Genomic DNA, 21,209 nt, shown 5'->3' with positions numbered 1-21,209 from the left:
TGCTCATCACAGCATGTGCCCTCCTTAATACCCATCACCCGGTTACCCCATCCCCCCGCCCTACCCAAGTAGTCTTGTTTCAAAATTCAAAAGCTTTAAGATGTTATCCAATAAATAGTTGTCTTCCTGCCTCTGTCCTATAGCCAGCCAATTGAACTCCCTAGATAAAATCATTATTACTAATTTCTTAGATTTTTATAGAGATCCTGTGTGTGTGTGTACATAATATATATATATATATATATATATATATATAACAAGTAAATAAGTACATCTCCTTATCTTTTTTATTGTTGTTGTTTTGTGTTATACTTTACCCAAATGGTAGTAAAGTTCCAGTGCATCAGAAAGCACATCTTCATTTTTATGAGCGCACAATTGATATTTAGCACTTAAATCATCTCCATATTGATAAGCACAAATTGATTCCTTTGCTGTTATAAAGAATGCTATGGTGACTAATTTTGGTGACCTTGATTATTTTATCTTTAGGATTAATTTTTAAAATTACTAGAACTAGTGATTGAAAGTGTGTGTCAGTTTCTTATATTGCCAGATTTTAACTTGTCCTCTATAGGTGTTAGTTGGTAATGTTTGATACCTTTGTAAAAGTTTAATACTGATTTCCTTCCTTCCTTTTATCTGTATGTGCATACGAACATACATAAATTTTACACACATACACGCATTTTTTATGTACCAATTGTGAGACGTGTGTTGCAGACACTATAACCCTGTTACCCATGTTTTAGGATTTATTTCCTAAAAGACAAAGGCAATGTACGGCATAACCACATTACAGTAATCAGAATATAGAAAATTAACATTGATGTAATACAACCATCTAATTGTCTAATTCATAGATATCATTCATAATTCATCTCTTATCCCAATCATGTCCTCTATAGCAAAGAAAAAAATCGCTTCTTGTCCAACATTTAATCTAGGATAACATGTTAACATATGTTCCTCTTTCATTTCCTTTGATCTGGAACATTTCTCAGACTTCTTGCCTTTTCTGACTATGACAGTTTAATAAAATTTTTTATTCTGGAAGAGTTCAAAATCTGTAAAACTAGTGATTGTAGCATGATAAACCTCCATGAGCTTCATCACTCAGCTTCCTCAGTGATTAACACCTGGCTGTGCTTTTTATTTATATCTTCACTCTATTCTTTCCAAACACACACATATATACACATAGTAGGTTGTTTTAAAACAAATCTGAGACATCATTTTGTGCATGCCATGAGTAATTTAAGCAATGCCTAAAAGCACAAAGGAGAAAGTAAAAATAGATTACCTCATGTACCACCCTCCAGAAATAGCAAACAGTAGCATTTAGTAATTGTGTGTGTATAGCTAGAAGTATGAATAGGTATCTAGAATGGCGATAGAAGATAAAAGTATGGAGATATTTGGAACTTAAACAGCTTAGCTATTTTTACCAAAATGGAGAGAAGAGAAAGGCTAGTGTTGGGACATCAGAGATCATTAGCTAAGCCCTTACAGCTTTTATGTGGGCTGGAACGAATAGAAATTTTATGTAGAAATGTTTTGCCAATCATAACTATTAAGCCAAACGGGCTTTGCATGATTTATGATGTATTTTTGTTTTGTTCTTACCAGAGGATTTCTGCCTTTAGGGATTTCATTAGTCAAAATATCATTGTAGATTTGTTTGTTTTCTTTTTCTTGTTACTTTGTCCTGCCAAACAGTTTGAAAAGGCAAGCATTTGGCCAGTTAATATCTGTAAGAGTTTACTTACTTTTTAGGTGCATTAATTGTAAAATTTCTAATCTATGGCATTAAAATTCAGCTTAACTATTTTGATTTTATAGGGCGTTTACATTTCCATATACATATTAAAGTCATCGTGTCAGTTTCTACCCCCAACAAAAAGCCTGTTGGCTAATTGGGAATTTGATTGTAATTATATTCAATCTTTACGTTAATGGAGAAAACGGACTTCTTAATATTGAGTCTTCTGATCTATGAACATTGTATATCTATCTGTTTAGATTTCCTATAATGCCTCTCAGTACTGTTTTTGTACCCTTGAATTTATGTCAAATTTGTCCCAGTTCCACTTTTTATGCAATTGTACATGGTACTGTTTTATTTAAAATTTCATTTTCCTACTGTTAGTATATAAAAATGCAGTTGATTTTTACTTATTTACCTGCTTACTACCTTGTGAAACTCATGTACTAGTTCCTCTAGATTCCTTAGGATTTCTGTATAGGTAATCATGCCATGGACATTAAAGACAGTTTTATTTTTTTCTTTCCAATTTGTATGCCTTTTTCTTTTCTTGTACTGTCTGTGTACTGTAGAAGTTGTCACTTTGGGAAAATAGTGTTCATTCCTTCACCATTAGGTGTGATGATTGCAGTAGGGCTATTTTAGAAGCTGTTTCTCAGGTTGGGTGGTTTTCTTCTATTCGTAGTTCGGTTAGAGTTTCATCATAAATGAGTTTTGAGTTTTGTTAAATGCTTTATTTAGATCTGCTAAGCTGCTCATAATGGCTTTTTTTTTTTTTTTTTGGTCTGTTAATATGGTGTATTACCTTGACTTTTCAAATGTTAAGTAAACCATGCATTCCTGGAAAAAAATCCCACTTGGTTGTGATTTATTATCCTTTTTTTCTCTTTTCCCCTGTGCTTGTGAGAGATATTGATTCATATTTTCTTTTTTTCTTGTGATGTCTTTGTCTCAAATTGGTATCTGATTAATTTTACCCTCAAAAATGAGTTGTTTCCACTTCCTCTATTTTCTGAAGGAGATCATATAAGATTAATAATAAATTTTTTTCTTTTTCTTTTTTTAAGATTTTATTTATTTATTTGACAGAGAGAGAGAGACAGCCAGTGAGAGAGAGAACACAAGGAGGGGGAGTGGGAGAGGAAGAAGCAGGCTTCCAGCGGAGCAGGGAGCCCGATGCGGGCCTCGATCCCAGGACCCTGGGATTGCGCCCTGGGCCGAAGGCAGATGCTTAACGACTGAGCCACCCAGGCACCCCAATAATAAATATTTTTTTCTAAGTGTTTGATAAAATTTACCTGTAAAGCCATATGGAGCTTTTTAATGAAAAGGTTTCTAATTAATTCAATTCCGTTAACTGATAAGGGCCTATTCAGATTTTCTATTTCTTTTTAAAGAACCGATTTGGTGATGTTGGTTTTCTCTCCTATTTATCAGCTTTCTACAGTGAGAACATAGGAGTGGTTATCTGAAGCTGGCCATAGGAGGAAAGGCATAAGGAGAAGTGTTTGGGATGATAGAAATAGTCTGTATCTTCATTTGGCCAGTGATTACACAGGAGTGTTTATTGTCAGAAGTCATTAAAGGCACATTTGAAATTAGTTCATTTTATTGACTGTAACTTATGCCTTAATAAATTGATTTGAAAACTTATAAAACTCATCTGGAAATGATTTCATGATTTTTTCTTGTGTTACAGAGGGTTTTTTGTAAGAAAGTGACAATTAGAAAATCCTGACACTTGGGGCCCCTGGAGGGCTCAGTCAGTGGAGTGTGTGACTCTTGGTCTTGGGGTTGTGAGTTCAAGCCCCACATTGGGTGTAGAGATTGCTTAAAAATAAAATCTGAAAGGAAAGAAAGAAAGAAAGAAAGAGAGAGAGAGAGAGAGAGAGAGGGAGGGAGGGAGGGAGGGAGGAAAAGAAAGAAAATCCTGACACTCTTAAGATTCCTGAGAATTAAAGAGCTCAGTTTTTTCATTTTACCATGTGAATGCAGTAGAAAGCTAAATTTGAGACCATGCTGTAAAAATATGTTGAAAAAAGTTTTTAAGATTATAAATTATATAGTCTTAAAGCTTAAAGGCAACTAGCATTTTTTAGTGGGTTTTAAGGAAACTGTTATGATGAATTTCAGGCCGTATTAATTTTTTCCCCATGCATAAAGTACTTTTTCTCTCTGTGTTAGTAAATCATGCTAGTGCTTTTCTCTGAAATTGTGACCTTGAGTGGCGTTATAGTTTAGTGCTTAAGGGTCTAGACTTCAAAGCTGGATGACCTGCTTGTGCATCCTGTCCTCTCCACTGATTATGCGGCCTTGAGCAAGTGCTTCACTTTACTCATGTGGAAAATGAAGAGCATATTTACCCCCATGGAATTGTGAGAATGGAGTTAATTAATATATGTAAAATGCTTAAAACAGTTCTTGCCTGGCATGTGTGCTCCCAGTGTTAGCTGCTGTTAACTGTTATCATAATCACTATTTACCTTTGAGACAGTAGTGTTCTGTTTAGAAGTGTCCGGTTTTCTTTGTTTTTAAAGCATCGAAACATCATGATTATTCTCTTAATGTGTACATTTATTTTCTTGTAAAGCAGAAACAGCAGGAAAATAGTATTAGACTAGAAGTCCAGACATTTCAGTTCTTTTCTAAGTCCTTTTTTGGCTGCTTAGGAAACAAAATTTAGTGCTTTGGTGTTAGTTACCTATAATAAAAGGCATTATTAAAAGTTTTATAGTAATACCAATTAAGTACCACTAACTATTAGTCCTAATTAATACCACATTTAGATTTATATCTAAATTTATATAAATTTTACATGAAGCCACCTTTAGAGGGAGATTACTTCTAGGGAGATTACTTCAGAAACTTTCTGGTTTCAGTGATTTATTGATAATGTAATCAGAATCATTTCCTGTATTATTTAGTTGTCTTTCAATTTTAGAAAGGAAAATGATGACACTGCTTATAATTGCTATTATCCTTTGGGGATTAGTAATCAATGTACTGTGATTTATACCTTTATTCTTAAAAATTGATCAGCGAGAAGCTAATGTTATGCCATTTGGAGATGTGTTTAAAATTTCCTTTGTCAAATTATTTCTTCGTGTTCTTTGGATCAAATAGTTTATTTATATATCAGAACATTTTAGGTTAAATTCAACAGGATTATTGTCTTTTAATAAAAACACAGTGTTGCCTCGGGGCGCCTGCGTGGCTCAGTTGGTTAAACATCTGCCTTCAGCTCAGGTCATGAGCCCAAGGTCCTGGGATGGAGCCCCATGTCAGGCTCTCTGCTCAGTGGGGAGCCTGCTTCTCCCTCTCCCTCTGCAACTCCCTCAGCTGTTCCCTCGCCTGTGCCCTTGTTCTCTCTAGGTCTTTCTCTGTCAAATAAATAAAATCTTTAAGGAAAACACACACACAGTGTTGCCTCAATTATTTTATTGTAAGGACAAAATTGGTGTTTATTTTTAATTCTGTTGATTATCCTGGCAAAGTGTCTTGTTATGAAACCTCTAAGACAGTTTTTGTGTATATATAATAAGCTCCTGTCACTTTAAGGTGTGGAGTCACTTTAATATGATGTCGTTTAGCATATAATTTATTTTACTGTTTCTCTAGTGTGAGAGTATATGTTATTAATTATAAAAAGGTATGCTTTGTTGTATTAGGTTTAATTTTTTGAACAATAGAATCTTGCAGAGCAGTGGAGGGTGGATTATCTGGAGGTAATGTAATGTGGAGTATAAATTGCATGCATAGAACTCTGTTCAAAGGAATGTTAGGAAAAACACCAAACTCTGAGGAAAGTCTGTAAGTATACATTACTTAATAACATTGGAAAACAGGGGCACCTGAGAGGCTCAGTCAGTTAAATGTCCAACTCTTGATTTCAGCTTGGGTCATGGTCTCAGGGTTGCATTGGGTGTGGAGCCTGCGTAAGATTCTCTCTCTCTCCTGCCCTCCCCTCTCTAAAAAATAATAAAACAACATTAGAAAACAAAGATTTTACATATTCATCTGAGAGAGATAGAGCAGGTGAACACAAGCAGGGGGGAGGGACAGAAGGAGAAGCAGACTTCCAGCTGAGCGGGGAGCTGGGTGTGGGGCTTGGTCCCAGGACCCCGGGATCATGACCTGAGCCAAAGGCAGATGCTTAACTGAAGGCAGATGCTTAACCAACTGAGCTACCCAGGGATCCCTCAAATAATTAAGTCTTAAAAAAAAAGTTCAAACTGACATATGATAAAAAGTAATTCACCCTAATGTTCTCCCCCAATCTTAGTCCTTCTCTCTACATGAAAATACCATTAGTAGTTTATGATTAATATTCTTAGTATTCTATATCTAACTATACAGGTATATCCAATACATGTATTTATCACTGATTTTGAAATAAACCTTAAGCAAATTATTCATGCTGTTTTTCATATAGTCTAGAGATTGTTTATTTTACTCTATGTGATACCTACAACTCCCAGAGAAAGACCCATCTCTTTGGGTCGAGCCCCCGTGCCCACTTATTTTTCGTGGTTTTTATATGTAAATAGAATATAAGGAATTTGGCTTTTGAAGATGGCATTATCCAGGAGAACTTTCGCTGTGATGGAAACATTCTTTATCTGTGGTGTCCAGAATGACTCATGTGACTGCTGAGCACTTGAAATGTGGCTAGTACAATCAAGGAACAGAATTTTTAATTCTTTTATATTTTAATTAAATGTGTGTGTGACCAGTGATTACTGTATTGGACAACTCAGGAGACATCCTGGTATAACGAAAAAACTCTAGTTAGATGTACCTCAGTGTCAGTGTTGGTCTTGCTATATTCTATTTAGCTGCTTGTACAACTTAACTAAGTCTTAGTTTCTCATACACACAGTAGGGGCCATAATTCCTTCTCCAAGGATTTATACACACAGAGAAATAAAAATTGTCTAGAAAAGGGATTAGACGTATCTATACCACAGTGATATGCCTGGTGAAGGAGTCGAGAAAGAAAGAATTGGTCAAAATAAATTGTAGCCTTGGGGCGCCTGGCTGGCTCAGTTGGTAGAGTATGCGACTCTTGATCTCTGGGCTGTGAGTTTGAGCCCCACATTGGATGTATGGCTTACTTAAAAAAAAAAAATTTAAGTTAAAAAAGTAGACTGTAGCCTTATCAGGAATGTTTTATGATTTGTCAGGATAATCAGTGTGAGATGTTACTTATATATATAACATTAATGTTTAGAAATTCATCTTTTCCTCTTAGTATTCCTACATAGTTCCCCAGCCATAAAAAATGTATTCGAGTCTCTTTACATAAATGTCATCTTTGTGTATTATTTGGCAAACTATTTCACTCAGATATAGGTGTTGGAGATCTACTGTATTCTTTTTAAATTCTACATAAGATAGAATCATTTGGATATTATTATGTATTTAACCCTTTAATTTATTGCTCTTAGGGTGCTTCCAACTTTCAGAATTAAAAACAGTATTATAGGGGTGCCTGGGTGGCACAGTCGTTAAGCGTCTGCCTTTGGCTCAGGGCGTGATCCCAGCGTTCTGGGATCAAGCCCCACATCAGGCTCCTCCGCTAGGAGCCTCCTTCTTCCTCTCCCACTCCCCCTGCTTGTGTTCCCTCTCTCGCTGGCTGTCTTTCTCTGTCAAATTAATAAATAAAATCTTAAAAAAAAAAAAAAAGTATTATATATATATATATTTTTTATTTTATCTTTTTTTAAAGTAGGCTCCATACCCAACGTAGGGCTTGAATTTACGACCCTGAGATTGAGTCAAGTGCTCAAAAACAAAAATCTTTTTTAAAAAAAGATCACATGCTCTATTGACTGAGCCAGCCAGGTGCCCCTAAAACAGTATTATATTGTGTTTTATAGGTGTAGAGTAACAAGTGGTATTGCTAAGTCATAGAATATGGGCACTAAATAATGCCAATGGGTTATCAAGTTTCATATCTACCTGTTTAAAGTCTGGCTTTCTCATATCCTGACAAGTATTAATCTCAGTGTTTTTGCCTGTTGATTAGTAACTTTGGAGTTTAACTTGAATTTTCTTGAAAAGTGTGGAGTGTACTGTGTTACGAAATCACAGTAAGTAATATTAGGTCATGGGTTGGAAAAGAGGCTTTAAACATAACCAAGTATCTATGAAAATTTTATATATGATTAAGATGGAGGGTAATATTTCAAATACAGCAAGATTGAGCGGTCATACTTTTCTACCCCGGTCCTCTACATCACTGTTGGAAGGTGTGAAATGAGGACCTACTCCTCCATCACTTTAATAAACAGCCTCCCTGTTTGTCATCAGACCATCACAACTAATTTTAGTAAGTTTTTTTTTTTTAAGATTTTATTTATTTATTTGACAGAGACAGCGAGAGAGGGAACACAAGCAAGGGGAGTGGGACAGGAAGAAGCAGGCTTCCTGCTGGGCAGGGAGCACTATGGGGGGCTCAATCCCAGGACTCTGGGATCATGACCTGAGCCGAAGGCAGATGCTTAATGGCTGAGCCGCTCAGGCACTCCTAATTTTAGTAAGTTTTAATCAGTTGCCACATAGAGTTCAGGATTCCTATGCCTCATCCCCCAATACTGTAATCCCAGTATAGGTCTGTGGGCATTGAAGCAGTTCCTGCCTCCAGTAGGTACTCCCCCAATTCTCCTCCCCCTTTTCAATTTTTTGTGTAGCAGTCAGAGTACCTATTAGCTTCTGAAAAATTTTCCTCATTTTGTCTTTCTCTACCTAGAATGTAAGCTACACAAGGGCAGGGATTTTGTTTATTTTTTTCACTGCTGTATTCTCATCCTGTGCAGGAGCTCGTTTTCAGTCAATATTTATGGAATAACTTTATTCAATAACTGGTATTAGAAAAAAGTTGTTAGGGGTGCCTGGCTGGCTCAGTCGATAGAGCATGTGACTTTGATCTCAGAGTGCTGAGTTCAAACCCCATGCTGGGCGTAGAGCTAAAAGAAAAGAAAAGAAAGAAAAAGTTGTTAGCTCTTTATCTTACATGATTCACAAAAGTAAATTACAGTTGGAAAAAAAGCACAAAACCTAACAAAACAACTTATAAAAGCGTAGAAGTAGCATATGTTCTTAGAGTAGGAAATTCGTTCTTACATGCATGTAGTTTTAAGAAAACATTTCATTTGAACTAATAATTAAAAGTTAATATAGTTAACTTTTTTATAACAAGTTGATCTGTTGAATTATATACCTTTGATAAACTGTGATCATATTTTATTTTACCTAAACTACCATGGCTCTGTCATTTCAATTTAATTTTGAAAATAAAATTCCACTTCATTACTAATGAATTTTTGCTGTAAGTTATTATGTAGGCTATTTAGTCATTTTTATGTGTAAAATAACTAGTTACTTAATTACGTTTCTTCCCCTCTCCCCAGCTGTTTGCTGTGTTCATTTTTTGTCTCCTTGAAGTGCCTGTTACACATTGCACAGTGTAAACATCTGCATTAGTTTATTTACCAAGTAACCAATTAATCTTAAGATCTGAGTAGAGGGGTACCTGGGTGGTTCAGTCAGTTGAGCATCCAACTCTTTTGTTTCAGCTGGGGACATGATCTTTGGGATTGAGACCCATGTGGGGCTCGCACTAAGTGGGGGGGTTGCCTGAGGAGTCTCCCCCCCCCCCACTTACTCACTGTCTCTTTTTCTCTCAAATAAATAAATAAATCTTAAAAAAAAAAAAAAGATCTGAGTAGAAGCAGGGCACCTGGGTGGCTCACTCATTTAAGTGTCTGACTCTTGATTTTGGCTCAGGTCATGATCGCAGGGTCGTGAGATCGAGCCCCATGTCTGGCTCCACACTCAGTGGGGCGTCTGCCCGAGATTCTCTCTCTGCCCCTCCCCTTGCTTGCATGCATATGCTCGCTCACTCACTCTCTCTAAATAAATAAATCGTCAAAAGAAAAAGATCTGAGTAGAAGTCACATGGCTGTGGGCTGACTTTTATATTGTTCATATTCTCACTTTGTGCTTTCCCCTTTTTACAGTTCTTGACATGGCGAGACATGTGCCACTCTATCGAGCCCTGCTGGAATTGCTCCGGGCCATTGCTTCTTGTACATCTATGGTGCCCCTACTGTTGCCTCTTTCTACAGAGAATGGTGAAGAGGAAGAAGAACAGTCAGAGTGTCAAACTTCTGTTGGTACATTATTAGCCAAAATGAAGACCTGTGTTGATACCTACACCAACCGTTTAAGGTAGTATACTTGGTTCATTTCTCTTCATTCTGACCCTCACTGCTTTTTAAAATAGCTTTGTGGGTTTTTTAAAATGACATACGTTGATTAAACACACATGCATACAAGCAAGATCTAAAACTACAAAGAAAAAGTATCCACCAAATCCTACTCTCAGAAACATTTATTCACATTGACTTATCAGACCTCTCCTTATACAGTCTTAACAGCTATAGGTGTGGAGTTTATCTTAAATTCTGTCATATTGTACCTGTTATACAGATGGATGCTAGTTTTAGTCAGTATTGGGGCCAAAGACGCCTTTCAATGCCAGTTAAATACATATTGGCCAATAGTGTTCTTAATACTTCCAATTATACATTGTATGTAGGTGCTATATTTTACTTAACCATCTGTTAGTGGACATTTGGGTTATTTTCAGTTTATAACCACATACATACATCTTTTGAGGCTTGTAGAAATCAGTAGATTCATAGAAATAGAATTGTTGGGTTTATGGATTACTTCTGTTTCATTTTGATACATGCTATTCATGCTATAATCTTTTTTAGAAGTGAGAGGATTCAGTATTTATTTGTTGTAGTTATAATAAAGTTAGTATTTATCTTCTTGGTAAATTTAATTGATTAATGAATTTTTGGCTTAAGTTTATACCTCATTAGATCCAGATGTTGAGTTAACAGAAGCTCTTTTTAAGAAAACATAGTAAACCTTTTTCTTTCTCTTAGCAGAGTCTGTTCAGTGGTTGTCCATTTTATGTAAATTCTGATTTTTAAGGCATTTATACTGCCAGTGGAAATTTACTCTTCTGTCAGTGGTCTTTTGAGTCAATTAATGTTCTTTACCATCTTTATAAAATATTTGTTCTACCTATTCTTACTAATTTTTTTTAAGATACTAAAATTTGAGAAACATAGTATACATCAAATGATGGCAGAGAACTAGTCACTGAAAGGATAATTTTTTCAGGGAGAAAGCAGCTGCTGTGATAATCCTGAGTCTCTTCGTTTATTGTACTCAGTATCACTTTAAAAGCTGGTGGCTCACTGCCAGGCAGTTAAGAACCATAAATTGGATAAGAGATTAAAGAAGAGCCAGTTGGTAGAAACATAAAAAGCTGTAGGTTCATACTGCTCTTTTACCAGGGAAGGAAAATGTGAAGGTATATAATCTTTGATAGTTAGATTGTTTATGTTATAGAGAAGAGAACATTATGTGTGTCCCATCCTTCATCGTGGCAGAAATCTAACTGGCAATATACACAGCCGGCATACTTAAAAATAGTGTTCTGTCATAATTGAACTGAAGGTCTAATTTTCTAATTGAGGTAATGTCTCATTGAGAAACGTCTAGTTGAACATCGCATCTCTACCCTGGCCATCTCTGTTCTTGATTGTACAATAAACGTACAGTTATTGACAAAGCAATTAATATAAAATATGCAGAGCTTTGAAATTGCCCTTGTGTATTTTTAGGGGAATTTTGCCCTGTGTTTCTGTACCTCAGCTTTCTGTGTTTTGGGGTGTTTGTACTAGTTGATAACAAAATTGAAAATTTATGAAACCTTGAGTGTTTATTCCAGGAGTATTTTATTTCTTAGATGAAAAAATTGTGTGAAGATTTGGAATATAGTCATTAATTACCACTTTCATTAAAAATAATATCACAAACTTGTGGTATAAATGTGAAAATAAGACCATTAAAATAAGAACAACTGTTTATATTATGTATTTCCTTAAGCTATAATTTCTATTGGGTCCTGTAAAAATGGAGTTATATAGTGGGTTGAATTCTAAGGTAATTATGGAAGATACTTATTGCAGCAAATGGAATTTGTATACTTAGAGCACCTTTTTTGTTTCTTTTCTTAAGTTAATATATTTCCTGTTTTCAAAACATACATAGTGTAATTTTTTTAAAAGTAAACTTGACTTCCGTATAAAATGTTTTGATGATTTACTATAAAAATATCATTTCAGTTAGAGGATAACTGAGTTTCATTTTATTGGAGCTTTTTGTTTTTCTACTTTTTCTACCGGAAAAAAATTATTCTTCAAATCCTTTCCTTCTTTAGTAAGAAAAATGACACTTCACACCTCTCAATTCTGTACCAATGAAATATACGTGTAAAGATCATATGACTGTTCAGAGCTCATTTTATTTACATTATTTTACCTTTATGGTGACTCTGTACAGTAACTATTTGTAATAACTGTTTTAGTGATGAAGAAACAATGCTAATGAGTTTTGTGTTAGGATTTGAATATCCTTCTTAGTCAGGATTATTCATGATATGTATTATATTTTACCGCATCTGTTAGAAAAAAACCAGCAAAGACATACATGTTATAACATCCCTACTTGCCTTTTCAGGTTTGGTACATTGAGAATTCATTTTCCATTTCACAGAGAGAGGGGATAAAATCTATTCTCTTCCAGCCTGTCAGGACTTAAGATGCATTTCTTTTCACATTTTCATTATAATAGAACTCTAATAAAGTGAGAAGCATAGTCTAGTTTCCTTATAGAGTTTGCTTATACCCACGGAAATCGGCTAAGTTCAATTTTAACACTGTTTGAAAGTGTAAAACTTCCCCTCCCCCAACCTGCCTATCCCAGCCCAACTGTATTTTTTTTAAAAACCCAGGATACTCTTGAGAAAAGAATGGTCAAGGCAAATATGTTTTGTTCATTGATCACTTTTAGGATACGTTTTGTTGCATTATCAGGGTTTGGAGATGTGACTTTAAAAATAACGTTAGGTGTATCTCAGCTCAAAAAATATTTACATTATTTTTGTCTCTGCTGTCAGTAAGAAATGTAAGGGTGAATAAAGTACATCTTTTTAGTATAGTTTTTCTTTTTTCTAAGTAAGAGCAAGTATTTGTTTACTAATTATGTTTATATACTTTATTGCCTCTTTTTTTCTTCTTGTTAACTTCTCATTTGTTACTTTTTTTAAAGCAAGCATACACAAAGGGCATGCATTTTTTCTCCTTCAAATGAAATTTTTTCAATATGTTTAAGCATTTGGTTATCTTAAATAAAAAATAGATTTGCTGTGTACTCTGCAAAAAAGGTCTCTAGATGATAATTGTGGTTACATATAATGATTTTCATTGAAATTATTTCTTCTGTATATATTTACATTTTTTATCTTTCTTTTGTGGATGAAAGAAATGAGAATGTTTTGTCCCAGTACTGAAAGTAAGTTTACTCTCCTGCTGGGAATAACCTGATTGAGATTATTCTGTCGCAACTGATTTTGATCTCAAAATTCAAAGAGTGAAGATTATATGGGTGAGCTCACTCTCCCACAGCCATGCTAGAAACCTTCTGTAGGAGGAAACAGAAAGATACTCTTAAGAAACTGAAAAGGCAGATCATTTGCCTGGCTATTACCTAATTTAGATAGGGGAGAGCTGGCCTGGTCACAAGAGCATGCCTGAATTGTTCATATAACAGATGTTTATTGAACATTCATGGGAGCATAGCAAGAAAATTAGGTCCTTTTTCTAAGGAACCGACAGATAAATGGGGTAAACAGTAACTCGACAGTTTTATTACACAGTACATGTCATATTGAGGTTCCTGAAGAATCAAACCTGATTTGGAGTCCTACAGAATAAGTAGGAATTAGCTCAATGAAGTGGGGCAGTGGGCTGGCATACCAAACTGAGAATAATGTTAGCAGTGAAAGAAAGTATCACATATTCAGGGAAACCTAAAGAAATTTTGTATGCCTGGATATAGTATAGTGTGGGAGATGAGGCTAGAGAGGAGAGCAGGAGCTCGAAGGTGAAAACGGGTGTATTTATAGTTATCTGGTCTTAAGAGTGGTGCTGAGCTACTGAAAGGATTTCAGAGATCTGATCAGATTTTCATTACCCAACTTTCTATATACCCAAAGGCTTGAGCAAGAATGACTGCTTAGAGAAGGAACTAGAGTTGTTGCCGCAGTGGCACAACACCATGGGAATGGTTTTTATGCCTTGTAGTTCTGTAATTACTGAGTTTTTGCTATTGTGTATATGAGATATAATTATAGATACATGTATATATCAGTGTATACACATACATATATCTGAAAGGTAATTTCTGAATTTTAATTTTTGAAATAATAGACCCTAAGGCATGTTTCAAATTTCCTTCAATTATAATTATACCTTAATAAAATGATTACCTTTTATGGGTGAAGATAGTTTAATGACCGATTAGTACTCTGATGGGGTTGATACTTGGTGTGAACCAGAACATTACTTAGGGAATGAATGTAATACTTCTAGTTTATTATATTCCTCTTCTCTGGCTTAAAGTTGTTCCATAGGCAGTTGTTAAATATTTACTGTACAAATTGCATTAAGAGCTTCCTAAAGATGATACTATTTTAATATTCTTTTATTCATGATTCTTTATTTTTACTATCCACCACCTTTCCTAACCCATCCTTTCAAGATTTACGATGTATAACTGCATAGAGCTAATTTGAGTCTAATGGGTAACATAGACGAACTGATTAATATTGCTGTGGACTGATTATTAGTAAGCATTTAGGTTAAGATAAATCAGGAATAACATTCCTTTTAGAAGCACAAAAGAGTAGGCAAAAGTGTATCACTTCAGCATAGAGAATTTTATATTCAACATATTCCAACTTTTGTCTGAAATAGACAAGATTAAAGGTAATTAGTCATCAGGATTTTTTCAGGAATCAATTTTTTAAAATACAGATGACATGGGGCGCCTGGGTGGCACAGCGCTTAAGCGTCTGCCTTCGGCTCAGGGCGTGATCCTGGCGTTATGGGATCGAGCCCCACATCAGGCTCCTCCGCTATGAGCCTGCTTCTTCCTCTCCCACTCCCCCTGCTTGTGTTCCCTCTCTCGCTGGCTGTCTCTGTCTCTGTCAAATAAATAAATAAAATCTTTAAAAAAAAAAATAAAATAAAAAAATACAGATGACATGTTTTGTACATCAGTTGTCTATCAGTTTGAAAGAAACTCTGCCTATTAGGTTAAATGTTATTTTCTACTTAGGCCATTTTCTTCTATGATCTGTCACTTAAAACCTAAACAGTATTGGAGCATTTCAGGATGCTTTCATCAGGAAATTTTGTACTTTTTTGTTGTTCATTTGAAATTTTTTACAGTAGTTTCAACAAAATGGGGAAATGGTTAATTAAACTATAAATATTGGTTCTATTTAACTTTACTTCATTATTATAGTTTATTACTTTATTTCCAAGACATTGTTCAAAAGCCACCTTAGTAATCACTTCAATAGAAAGAACAGTGGACTTCCAAAATGGTAAAGAGCTCCATTTCCTTTGTTTGTCCACGGCCATCCTAGGCACCTGTGAAGATCAAAGGGTTGAATATTTATGCACACAGGGCTTACACTCTAAGTGGAATTAACTCCCTTGGAGGTGGTACAAATTTTCCTAACCATAACACTCCCTCTTTCCTGTGCCCTCAGTGTGCCAGTATTAACCCTTTCTTTCTTGCCTAATGCAGACAAAATTTACTGGCTTCTTGTTTATTTTACCCACAAAGTCTTAATTTCTGGCTTTTTTCTTCAGTTTTATGACTTAATGATTTTTTTGTTTAATACTTTTTAATTTTAGGCCTACAAACAGTGGAAAGGAATAGTTTTGCAGGGACCAAAAGAGAGAGCTAGAGAGATGATGAGAAAGTGCATTGAGAACACGAGAACATATCAAATAGAATGCAGAGATGCATACAAGGTGTTAGCAGAGCTACCCCCAGGCCAGAGACAGCCTGTGATTACATGGTCATTGATGCATAAGTCCAGAGTCACTGCCACTTAATTTTGTACCAGTTACAAGGGGTCAGAATCTGGCGAAAATGAATTTTCGTAACTGTCAGATCGATGACTTAGGCAGAACACCGGAGTATTTCTTGCATTCCTTCTGTTCTGCCAGTTTGAAGTAATTTTTGATTAGTGTAGTATTTGTGTTTCGGCCTCTGTGCTATTATTGATTTCTTTTTTCTTGAGAATTATACAAGCTGCTTTAAATTGTGGGGTAAGTTATAATAAATATATAGTAGCATATAGTTATATAAAAAATACACAGGTAATATTATAACCTTCTATGTAGTACATACAGTTTCAAAAGTTCTTAGATACGTTAGTTTTCACTCTTAATGCAGTAGGCAAGAAAATATTTATTGTTGTCGTTTGACAGAGAATGAAACTACTGCTTAAAAGAGTTTTAACATTAAAAACTTATCAATAGGTAATAAATCTGGCATATTGCTCCCCAGTCTCCTGATGCCTGTGATTTTCATTATTAAAAACAAGAATTTTTATGAAGAAAGGCAAGTCAATTGACCGTTACTCCAGATACACCATTGCTACCTCTGATCAGAATAGTTCATAGGTCACTTAGGCTTCATGTATGTAGAATGGCTAAACTTGAGGCTTAGCTGATTCTTGAAAAACACGTTGATCAAAAGTCAAAATCCAACTTACTCTATTATTTAAGGGATTAAAACTCATAAAATTATAAGTTGACTTATACTTCTATCTCCATAGCATCACATAACAATATGGAATGATTAGTCCTTATCAGATTACATTTTATAAGCTTTATGTGTCAGGACAGTGTCCAGTCTTTATCTCAAACAATATTTCAAGCACTCTGAATTGTTGCGGAATTTGAAGTGTCTTGCTGAGTAGGATTTAGTTTGTAACAAATCCTTCTGGGCATATCACAATAAGTAACCTGTCCCATATTATCTGTAGGTTTTAGAGCTAGCTGTAAGGGGACTCCTTGGGGTTCACGTAACTCGGATTCTTCTTTTTTATAAATGAGGAAAACAAGGTCCATAAATACTGTGATTTGTTCTAAGTCTTCTGATACTAAATGGCAGAACTGTGATAACTCATATCTTCTGTGTCCCAATCAAATATATTTATCCACTAGATTAAACTTAACTCCCAAGAACAATTCAGTCTGTGCATCGGTGAATAATTAGAAATTGGGGAGGTGACTTGTTCCTGAGCTGGCTTTAGATATTTAGGATATGTAATTTTTAAAAAATGTTGACAGTGAAGTAAAATTATTTTCTAATTGAAAATTTTGCAGGGTGCCTGGGTGGCTCAGTTGCTAAGCGTCTGCCTTCGGCTCAGGGCGTGATCCCAGGGTCCTGGCATCGAGCCCTGCATCAGGCTCCCTGCTCCACTGGGAAGCCTGCTTCTTCCTCTCTCACTCCCCCTGCTTGTGTTCCCTCTCTCGCTGGCTGTCTCTCTGTCAAATAAATAAATAAAATCTTTGAAAAAAAAAGAAAGAAAGAAACTTTTGCTTTTAATACTTACAAAACTATATACAATAATGCAAATTCTACAGAATTTTTCTGATGTTTTCTCTTGCTCATCTTTTTTCATTACCCTGAAGAATTTTCAAGTCATGATAGGCCATTAAAAGGCAGCATATTTCATTAAATATGCATGGTATTGGAGTTGTGCCTAAGTAGTAATTACTATATTACTGAAGTAAACCTAAGTCTCACTGTTTTTTGGTCTCTCTAGTACATGGGCAGGGAGCAACTTTATATATTTATCACTTACATGAAGAGTGAGTCAGCTTTATCCATTTGATGATTTTCTTGCTCAAAAGAATTAATAAAAAGCACTCCTGAAAATTTCTTGGTTATTGATGTATTCTTCCTCTACTGTCTTTTCAAGCTGATTTGGTATCAACTTGCATAGATTAGGGCAGTGTGTAGGTGATAAAATTGTTTTCTCTATGTTGTAAAAGAAGCCTCTCCCCACCCTGTTATTTTCTATCTCCTGAATTTTATTGCTATCTTAATATACTTTTTCTTTCTAATATCTTTAACTCCCTTGTCAAGAAAGAATTAGGAGCACCTGGGTGGCTCAGTCGGCTAAGTGTCTGCCTTCGGCTGGGGTCATGATCCCAAGGTCCTGGGATAGAGCCCTGTGTCAGGTTCCCTGCTCAGCGGGGAGCCTGCTTCTCCCTCTCCCTCTGCACCCCCCCCCCCAACTCTGCTCTTTCTCTCAAATACATAAAAAAAATTTTTTTTAAAAGAAGGAATTTCTATAGCAATACTTGATATTTAAGTATCTAAGCCTGGGTGGCTCAGTCCACTAAGCCTCCCACCTTGATTACTGCTCAGCTCATGATCTCACGGTCATGAGATTGAGCCCCACATCAGGCTCCCACTCAGCAGGGAGTCTGCTGGAGATGCTCTCTCCCCTTCTGCCTCTGCCACTCCCCCCACCTGCTCTCTCTCAAATAAATAAATAAATCTTTCTTTTTTTTTTAAAGAACAAGCAAAAACACTCCCCCCCTACTTTATGACCAGTTATTGATCAACATTTTATTTTAGACTTAAGCATGAAAGAACTCGAAAGCAACTCACCTCCATTAATAAAGGGATGGGTAACATAATACTTTAATATATATATCTATTTTATATATATATATATATATATATATATATATATATATATGTACACATGCAGACATATACATATAATCGTTTCCACTTGAAGTATAATTGTCTAGTGTGAAAATTTATTCTGTTACCCGCAAAATAGTCACACTGTGAAGATGTGACCCCTTCAGCTTTTACATACCAGTCCTGGTGAAATTCAGTTTCTGCTGGCTATTCCAACCTATGTTATCTCAAAACAAAGAGTATAGCTGTAGCAGTTTGGTCTCACTTTTGAATAAGTGTGACACTTATAGCTTCTTTGGAGCCAGAACAAAGGCAGTTATTTTATCTTTAATCTTCTATACGTACTTTTCCTGCTGGATTCTAGTAGGCAAATAATCATATGTAGTATACTTAGTATTTGATATTTCACCAAAAATTTGAAAGAGGGACTTGCTGTCAGTCAAGTCTGAATTGCTAACGAGGATGCACCACAAATGCCTCTGTGCTGAGTGTCAGGTGCTCTGGACATTGCACTCCTCTTCACAGCATGGAAGCAGCCATCTTTATTGCCGGTTCCCTTAGCTGTCTCAGAGCGTCTTCCTGGTGCAGAGAAGTGCATCATATTTAAAAGTAACTGAATTCTCTTGTAGAAATATCTAGTTCCTTTTTATCTAAGCACTAAGATTTAGTTGACCTCCTGCTAAAAAGGCATATTTTCTATCAGACTCTCTTACTGTAACGGCTTTAAGCTGGTTCCTCTAGGGCTTCAGTCAGTTAATAAAGAATTTCAGTTCCAGCCTCCTACTTTTGTTTCTGTTGGTAAAACATTTCCTAGTTTCTCCTCTTTTTCCTCTACCTCTAACACCTACAGAATCAGAGGCCTGGTTTCATAGCCAGGAAGCATTTGTTCTAACTGTACATATATATATTTTTTAAAGTTTCTTTTTTTTGATGACCGTGAACAGGTTTAGTAGTTCATCAGCCTTTTACTCAGTGATGGAGACATCAGTGCCAACATTTATTTTACTATTTTTATTTGCCTCAGTTGGATTGTCCCTTGGTGAAGCATATTATTTGTGACTACTCCATTCCACAGTAGTACACAGTACCTTCATTTTGTCCTGTGATGTTTAATCTGACCTAAAAATTATATTTTTATCTAATCTAGAAATCAAGATTTATTTTTAAATGCTTCTCATATACCTCTGTTTTGGATATTTCCTTCCCTTGTAGTGTTCATTTATGCTTCCCAAGACAAGGAAGATTTTATTTTCAATTGTAATTCAAATTGAAAACTAAAACTGGTACTTCCACTTGGAAAGAGTTTAAATAAAAAAGGGAATCAGTTAAAAACTGAGCTTTAAGCTAACAGTGCAAAGCATTCATCTTATAGAGGTCTTTGCTCCATTTATTGGTGCATTTCAAGAATTTTCATGTTTTCTGGAGATAATTAGAAGCAAATAATTCTCCACAGTAGTATTTTTAAAAATCTTTCTGCTTACTTTTAATCTTAATTTGTTTTAGACTTTAATCCCTGGCAAAAAGCTTTAGAACTGTGGAGTATTATATGACGCATTGGTTTACAGAAAAATGTAGAAGTTTCATTTGCTTGTAGTTTTAGAATCTTCCTCTAAGATGCTAATTCTTAGTTCTGGAATCTGGACATTTTAGCATGTTTTCTACAGATTACTTCTTCAACATGGCTCTGATTTTTAAATGTTTTATTTCAATTGTGTGATAGTTTTGACTTCAGAATTAGGAGTACAGGGAATAGAGGTGATCTTTCCTAATGTTCTACCACGAAAATAGCTATATTAAGCTGTTTTCAGTTTATAGATTATAAAAGAATATAATTCTGATATTTTGCATTTAGTCTTAACAAAAATCCAGCTCATTTTGGGTGATAGTGTTAGCAGAGGCAGGATCACTATAACTGAATGTTGAGTTATGGTTTTTTTTTTTTCTTTTGTTTTTACAAGAAAGATTTACCCATTTTGCTCACATCCTAGTTCAGATTATATGTCACAGAGCCAAAATTTGCTTAATTCGTTAGCCTTTTAGTTGGAATTCACAGCATAGTGGAAAATGTTTGCAGATAATTCTGTGCAATAGTAGAAACTTCAGTTGATTCCTCGTATTTCTTCAGGGCAGTGATCACAACCAGATTCAACGTATGCACAAAGCAGCGGATACCATGGTAGCGGCCGTCGCTGATTGCTTTTACCATGTTGGATCCATTGTCAGTCTCAAAGACCTACTTCCAGCTAGGTGCCTTGAACTCAAATAGCTTTTCCCACAGACTTCAGGATGTGAGCTAAGGTATGGCCTTTTTTCATGAGCTGGGCCTACATATGGGTTGACAGTAACCTGCAACTTTTAAAGAAAAGAGACTGCTGGCTGTAGTTTAATATTAGACAATGACTAGTTGTAGTCACTGTTAGGCAGGGAGTATGTGTTCTTCATAAATTTGAAGTACTCTTGCCTTTTGGACATTATCCCTTTTTCTCCTGTATGTTTTTGTCAAGAAGATGATTCACGTAAACATTTCTTATTTGAACCTGGTATAAAGGTCTAAAATATATGTTTTATGAGTTAACCGTTATCTTCAAAATGAGATATATAAGATCATTTCTTTCACACATTTGATATAAAAAATAATATTTTTTAAGCTTTTGTAGATTTTTGCACTTTTTTAACATTTTTTGTATGTGGTGATCAAAAAAAATACATAAAATTTACCATCCTGACTATTTGAACTATTTGAATAATAGGAATGTCTCCTACTAATCAT

General features: G+C 35.3%; 1 protein-coding gene and 1 long non-coding RNA gene across 24 annotated transcripts in view; one reads left to right on the top strand and one right to left on the bottom strand.

Moving 5' to 3' along the window:
• LOC113241103 (uncharacterized) overlaps positions 1–21,209 on the bottom strand; it is a 69,323-nt gene that overhangs the window by 6,388 nt on the left and 41,726 nt on the right. The window lies entirely within an intron of this gene.
• The window catches only part of BIRC6 (baculoviral IAP repeat containing 6), a 226,993-nt gene that overhangs the window by 174,176 nt on the left and 31,608 nt on the right, over positions 1–21,209 (top strand). For 22 of the 23 annotated variants that reach the window (XM_048222900.2, XM_026478650.4, XM_026478636.4 and 19 more), the window contains one exon: positions 9,787–9,997. In XM_048222900.2, coding sequence (XP_048078857.1) covers positions 9,787–9,997 — 211 coding nt within the window. Of the gene's footprint in view, positions 1–9,786; positions 9,998–20,564; positions 20,738–21,209 lie in introns of all 23 variants that reach the window. The other variant, XR_003311423.4, reaches the window with a different exon arrangement.

This window comes from Ursus arctos, unplaced genomic scaffold (genome assembly GCF_023065955.2).
Source record: "Ursus arctos isolate Adak ecotype North America unplaced genomic scaffold, UrsArc2.0 scaffold_8, whole genome shotgun sequence".
NCBI lineage: Eukaryota > Metazoa > Chordata > Mammalia > Carnivora > Ursidae > Ursus > Ursus arctos.
This window is presented reverse-complemented; position numbering and strand designations above follow the sequence as displayed.